At 31.6% G+C, this 7,267-nt stretch overlaps 2 protein-coding genes across 2 annotated transcripts; both read left to right on the top strand.

The window, feature by feature from the left end:
• The first annotated feature begins 1,533 nt into the window (after nucleotides 1-1,533).
• LOC126846048 (uncharacterized) lies at nucleotides 1,534-2,594 on the top strand. Its single transcript, XM_050585131.1, has 3 exons — nucleotides 1,534-1,797; nucleotides 1,866-1,964; nucleotides 2,451-2,594. The coding sequence occupies exons 1-3, from the start codon at nucleotides 1,534-1,536 to the stop codon at nucleotides 2,592-2,594; spliced, it is 507 nt and encodes a 168-aa protein (XP_050441088.1).
• A 3,866-nt stretch (nucleotides 2,595-6,460) lies between these two features.
• On the top strand, nucleotides 6,461-7,045 carry LOC126846047 (uncharacterized). The gene has a single exon (XM_050585130.1). It carries the CDS (start codon nucleotides 6,461-6,463, stop codon nucleotides 7,043-7,045), a length of 585 nt encoding a protein of 194 aa, XP_050441087.1.
• The last annotated feature ends 222 nt before the right edge of the window (nucleotides 7,046-7,267 follow it).

Genomic DNA, 7,267 nt, shown 5'->3' with positions numbered 1-7,267 from the left:
AATGTGTGCATCACCTTTTTCAAATTACTTTTACCAAAAAGTAAATTTTAATTATTTTGTTTAATTAAAATTATATAGCTTAACAAATTGTGCTACCGAAAATCTTAGTATCATTGTCTGTGTTTATCTGATATTTACTAATCTATTAGAATCAGATAATAAGTCGAAAGTTAAAATAAAAATACTTCAAATGCTTACCAAACAATACACAATAATTTGCCAGAATCCATCGTAACAGAAACCTAATAGATGTACAAGTTTAGGCAAACGAATTGTTTAATTGTAATGGTAGGAATTGAGTTAATATGCAATAAAAAAATGTCTGGAAAAAACATATATTTTTAAGGTTTGGTACACATATGATATTACAAAAACAAATGTATAAAAAAAAAACATTTGAAAGTGGAAAAAAAAGGTGTTAATATATTTGTATAACCATTCACGTTCTTACAAATAAGTACAAAAAAAAAAAAAAAACAAATACAAATACTTAAAAAAAAAATTCACAAAAACTTTATGTTATGTCCTTATGCAGAAAATGTTTAAAAAAAACCTTTAAATTTTATATACTTTAGATGCATTTTGTTATTTCTTATGCTGTAAATTTAAATTTTTAAATAAAATGATAAATTAAAACAAGAAAAGTAGATAAATTGTAGTAACGTTTAAATTTTCATTTAATAAAGATTGTTTATTGATACTGAGGTGATATAATATCACTGGAGGACGTGACCTACAGTCCATTTATATATGATTATTATTATATTATGTGTAATAATATTATAAGTATTGGTTTTATATAGTTTAATATATATTAATAAGAATACGAATTATTATAGTTTTATTTACAAGAATATAAATATTAATAAAATTCATTTCTCAATTATTTGCTTCGTAGATGAACTTTTATTTTTCTGGCGTACACCACCATCACCATTTCCATCGCCAAGATATTTCCAGTCTTTTGATAGATTAAACGCATTGCTCAATGCTGTTTTAAATTCGCTATCTTTGGGTGGAACTTTTTCTGATCTTATAAATTCATTAATAATAGCATCTGTAACAAACGTATTATATTTTAATTTCAAACAGTAATTGTTTTATGTATATATGTAAACCACGTGACAAATGTATAGAAATATGATAATTTACCTTTGATACACCTAAAAATTTCAGTTAAGACAAAATTATCTTTATTTTTAGAAAATCCTTGAGCTACATAATGTGTGTCCAGGACTTGAGAATGAATAATTTCTTTCAAAACTCGAGCAACAATCAAGTAAAGACTTTTTTTTGGGTCAATAAAGTTTTTCATTCCATTACACTTTAAAAAAAACGGTTACAATTAATTAAAAATCTAGCAATAAAAAGAAACAAGAAAATAATATTTTATACTTACAATTAATTTGTAAAATTCAGGTTCATTTTTCAAGCGTGTTTCCAAAGCTTGCAGCTTTTCCTGTGTGTCACAAAAATATTTTTCCAACAGTACATAAATTGCATGAGCGTTGTGTAGTTTTCGCAACAGCTAAAATGAAGTTTTGTCTCGATGTCACCATTAAAATCATTAAAAAAATATTGCTTGCGTTAGTTACATCGTTTTTGTATTGCACCATCTCCGAGTCTGTGCCAACGTGTCCAACAACAAATGTAGGTTGGAAGATTTTTCCCTTCGACGAACAATTCAACGTTTCGTCCACATTGTTTATGTTTAGCACCGTGATAGTCATATCAAAAATGGACCTATGGCCGTGCAACATAAAACCGCAAAACAGATTCGTTCGGTTTACAGCAGAAGTAAAGATTTTTGTAAAAAAAAAAAACCCATGTAAAATAACTACCCTTAACGTTTGTTACACACGCAGGTGCACATCAAGACTATATTAGTGTTGCTGCTGTACGCAACATTTTGGCATCCTGTCGTAATGGCTATATCGGTGTACACGGACTTCCTCGCTAAATTGGTGAGGAAAACCGTACACTTAGACTATGCAAGTCCCACATTTCCTAACAACCGTGTTAGATCGCTAAAACGAATAGGTGTTATAAGCAAACTATTACTTACTTACTTAAAAATATTTTTCTCATTCATATTTATCAATTGATAATGGTTCAAGCTATTAAATTGAGACACCCAGATGTTTTCATGATAGTGATCTCCCTTACTAAGGTCAGCATGATGAACTTCACCCCTTAACAAAATCACAACTAATTTTTTTATTTTAGAAATATTTAATAGCCTATAAAATATCCTGTATCAACCAATATTTTATGGATGTATTAATATAGTTTAATATTGGTATCAAAACAAATATAATCAAGCATGGAGAAAGCAGTATATCAATACTTCTTTCTCCATTTTCAGTCCATGTTTTAATAGTTAGTACGATAATTTCTAATTGAAAATCAAATCAAAAATAATATAGTAATTTGTTTTATTGTATTTAAAGACCCAAAGCTGGACGCAAAGCTCAAACATATTGTTCAAGAATTGCCCTGTGTGTCTAGAGAACGTTAGAAGCACTAAATTCAACGCCATCATGTTGTCAACGATACTATTGGTCAACATATTGAGGACGCAGGGCCTGACATAGATCTATAGTTCATGGAAAACTAATGACTACGTTCATCAATACTATATATTCACATGTTTTTTTAACGAAATTAACTAACTGGTCACTAATCGGCTATGATAAATTAATTTCTCAATAAAATAGCATTTTAATATATTGTGATGTTATACCGCGTCTATACTTTGAATTTCTCCGCACGTATTTTAAAATAACGTCAACAACTGCTCTTAGAGGCTTGGTGTCACATGCAGTTTGCTAAAACTATGATAATTAATCTTGGCTTACCGAATGGTTCCAATTAAGTGTTTGCTGTTTTACTTGTGATTTTAGGTGTTGTGTGCAATATTGTTAATATACGCTAATAGTATACTGAACAAAAATATTCATATTCACAATACAAATAATCAAAATTTTAAAAACTATTTTGAAATGTCGTGGTTGCAGAATCGGCTGAAAAACTTTTTTTGTCATTTTTTCATGCACCAAAATTAACGTTTTATTGAAAAACTAGTAGCTGGCAGGAACGGTAGCTAGCAGGCGACCGAAAAGGTCACAGATTCTGAGTACTGTGTCCGGCTACGCCGAACAAGCTCACGGCGCACAGTGGGCAAAATAGCTGATTTAGGCGGACAAAAGTCATTCTTAGAATTGTTCTCCATTTAATGCTAGTTGTTTTTTTTTTTGATAGTTGTGAAACCCAGAAACAGCATAGCACCCGTTGAAAAGTTGTTCATAATTAATATGTGACGGTTTTAAGACATGGTTAAACAAATTTATGTTACCTCGCATTGTTTTCAGCGTCAATTCTGTTGCTTATCAGTTGTAATAATTATTACAACTACAACAATTTTGAAGTTTAATATCATTTTCAAAATTAAATTTTATCACTTTTATTTGTAATAATTTCTGTAGACCTGTGACCACTCCGTCGCCTCGTTGCTTTGATTCCATTATGCATAGGCATAATGGAAAATATATTAGAATATAGATTCTACTGTACTAGGCCTCTTGGATAAAATCACTTTCAAATAAACGCTTTGATGCTTCTATTTTGTAATTTTATCGGTCATTTAAAAAACGACACAAGTCACAAATTTGAAATATCACACTAGTTACAAGAAACTTCATAAATATTTTGCAGTGATTCAAATTTCTTGTACTCAACATTTGTATTAAATATGAGTCTGACAAATTGAGTTTTTACACAGAATACGTAGCTAAGTATATAATTATTACATTTGATAAAAAGACAGTTTTGAAAAATCTGTGACCTAAGTCGTTTTTGAAATGGCCGATTCAATTTAATACTTTCTAACTTTGCTAGCTTACACTGTGCTTGGTTTAGATTGTACTGCCTTGAAAATACTAACTACCGATTTGCATCGAAGCGTTTTTTCGAAAGTGATTTTATCACTTTCAGATTTAAAAATTCCTGTAAACCTGTGACCTCCCCGTCCCCACTATGCTCCGTCCCCACTATGCCCCGACCCCACTGTACTGGTTTTTTTTCTTCTAAAGTTACGTAACAAAAATAACAAGACAATTTTTTGAAAATTTTCTTTAATTTTTATTCGTACTTACCTTGCTTAAAAGCATCCATATCAAAGTTTTACTCCTTAAATATAACTATTTTAAAAATAACTTCAAAATAGTTGTAGTTGTAATAATTATTACAACTGATAAGCAACAGAATTGACGCTGATAACAATGCGAGGTAACATAAATTCGTTCAACTATGTCTTAAAACCGTCACATATTAATAATTATGAACAACTTTTCAATGGGAGCTATGCTGTTTCTGGGTTTCCCAACTATCAAAGAAAACAACTATAGTCTATTCAGTTTAAGTTTGCCCACTAAAACGGTCGCGTTCGCGCATAATGTTGATGACAGGGAGCGTTGATGGCGATCGTCGTCGCCCACAAGGTGTATACGTAGTGAGCTGTATTATCACATAAGTTGACCCGTGCGAACTGCGAATACTCGCACACAAACACTAAACCCTCTGAAAATATCACTCCGTATCCTCAATTTAAGTAAAAATAAGAAGAGTAGATAAAATAGAAAGAGAATTAAAAAGAAAACATTTTGCCAATAAACACGGTATTTTTAGAAAACATACTCGCGTATATAACATATTTTTTTTTTTTTTGGTTGTCGTAGACCTATACATATATTTATATATATATATATATATATATGTATACACACATACACAGGTCATCGACATATTATATACACACATATATATATATATATATATATATATAAAAACAGACCATCGACAACCGAACAAAACGAAAGAAAAAAAAAATGTATTATTAAAAAAATTAAGTTCTTTTCTGCGACTTCAGTTTACATTGTGTACTTTACGCGCATACAAGCCATCTAGTGCCATTTTCTCTTATTTGATTGTGTATGTTAATTATTTATCAACATTTATTCTACTAGTGATGATGAACTAGGTAGCGAAATGGAAGTAGGCCCATCGCCAATTAAGAGAAATAAACGGGGAAAAGTGAGTATTATGAAATACAAACATATGTATATAAATTTATAAACAATACGTATATAAATCAGGGATAAAAGATATTTTGTTATATTTTTTGAGTTTTTACACAGTATTTCGTCCATTCTTCAATATTTGAACTATTTGTATAAAAAAGACATTATAATGTTTTTGGGGTATAGTGGGGACGGAAAGGTCACAGATATACAAGAATTATTATAACTAAAAAAAAAACATCGGTGCTTGTATGTGGATAGTAAAAATCCAGCACAAACCAAGTAGAGTCTGCATACATGTCTTGATCATTCTTTCGAAGTTATAGTGTGTTTACGTTAAAATGTACAATTTCTGTGAAAAAAACTGTTTTTCGGTAATTTTCGGTAGGAGGGGAAAAAATTATTGTGACCAAAAAAACAATACTTTCCGTGTGCGCATCCAAGCTAAAATATTATATTTATTGTTATGTTTACAATTCGACTTTGATAAAAAGTTTTTTAAAAATTCTGTTTTATGTTTTGGCCTTTAGATAATATTGCTTACATTACTTCATAGCCAGTCACCTTTCTGTCCAAATATTTATGATTTCATATCTTTTTCCAATTTTTACAACAAATTATATTTTAAGAATAAAATATTCTGGTTTTAGATAATTGGTGAAGGTGAAAGAGTCGGAATCATTAATTTATATAGAGCAAATTTGGAAACTTTTCCTAATATATCTACGAGACTAATTCGAAAAATAATTTCGGACTCATTGGGTTTTGATGAAAGGACGATTCACAAAGTCATTAATGAGTACCGTGAGACGAAGTCGGTGACTGCTCCTAAGCAAACGCGTGTGAGAAAAACCTTTCACGACTCATTTGACGAGTTCGATAGGAACGCAGACCGTAGGCACGTCCAAAGCATTTGGTTTCGCCGTGAAATTCCTACGGTAGACAAAATCCACCAAGTCGTGTCCGCTGATAATAGTTTGCCATCGATATCGCGCACTAATTTATTTAATTTATTGAAAGAATTGGATTTCCGGTACAGTAAACGCGGTCGAAACAATGCTCTGGCGGGGAAAAATGAAATAGTTGTGTGGCGCAGACGATATTTAGAAACTGTTAAAAAATACCGCGAGGAAGGCCGGCATATATATTATCTTGACGAGACGTAGGTGAACGCTGGTGATTGTAAGTCCAGAACTTGGGTCGACACAACAATTAAATCTCACAGAGACGCATTTCTCAAGGGACTTACAACCGGTTCTGCAAATCCGTCAGGCAAAGGGAAACGTCTTATTGTTTTAAATATAGGTTCTGAAGACGGTTTTGTTCCCGGTCGGCTTCTATGTTTTGAGTCCAAAAAAAACTCAAGCGACTATAATGACGAGATGAACGGGGAGACTTTTCGTGAGTGGATGGAGAGCATTTTACCACAATTAAAACCAAACTCCGTCATTGTTATGGATAATGCATCCTACCACTCGGTAAAATTTGATAAAGCTCCGACGTCGACTACCCGAAAGGCGGAAATTATTAAGTGGCTGGAGGATAAGGAAGAGGTCATAGACAAACCTATGGTTATCCCGGAACTCCTCCAAATTGTAAAACGACTAAAGCCACAACACGAAAAGTTTGTTATTGATGAACTGGCGAAAGCCAATAACAAGATAATTTTAAGGCTGCCCCCGTACCACTACGAGCTAAATCCGATAGAATTAGCTTGGTCATCGGTCAAGAACCATGTACGGATGAACAACTCGTCGTACAAACTTGCCGATGTAAAAAAATTATTGGTAGAGGGCGTAAACCGTGTGGACGCAGAAATGTGGGGAAATTTCATAAGCCACCCAATAAAAGAGAAAAACAATTTTTATGAAATTGATTTTATAGTTGACGAAGTCTTGGCCGCGGAAATAACAGATTTGAGGCTGACTATTACGGGTGACACGCCTTCTGATTCATACTCGAATTAAAAATGAATATTTGTAAATATAAATGATTAATTTTTAACAATGGTATCTATATAAGAGGTATTACTTTTTTAAATACAGCGTCTTTAAATAACTGTAAAAATTAAATTTCTATTTTTTTAATAATTTATAACTATTTAAATAGTAATAATGATCTAAAATGCCCTACTATTTACAGTTTAATGACATGTATGTATGCCATATAACCTGTGCACAAAAATAAAT

Source organism: Adelges cooleyi, unplaced genomic scaffold (assembly GCF_023614345.1).
Source record: "Adelges cooleyi isolate 19-005CV unplaced genomic scaffold, UGA_ACOO_1.1 ACOO_flye_CR_arks_rails_tigmint_CR_PRNA_87, whole genome shotgun sequence".
NCBI classification, from domain to species: Eukaryota; Metazoa; Arthropoda; class Insecta; order Hemiptera; family Adelgidae; genus Adelges; species Adelges cooleyi.
This window is presented reverse-complemented; position numbering and strand designations above follow the sequence as displayed.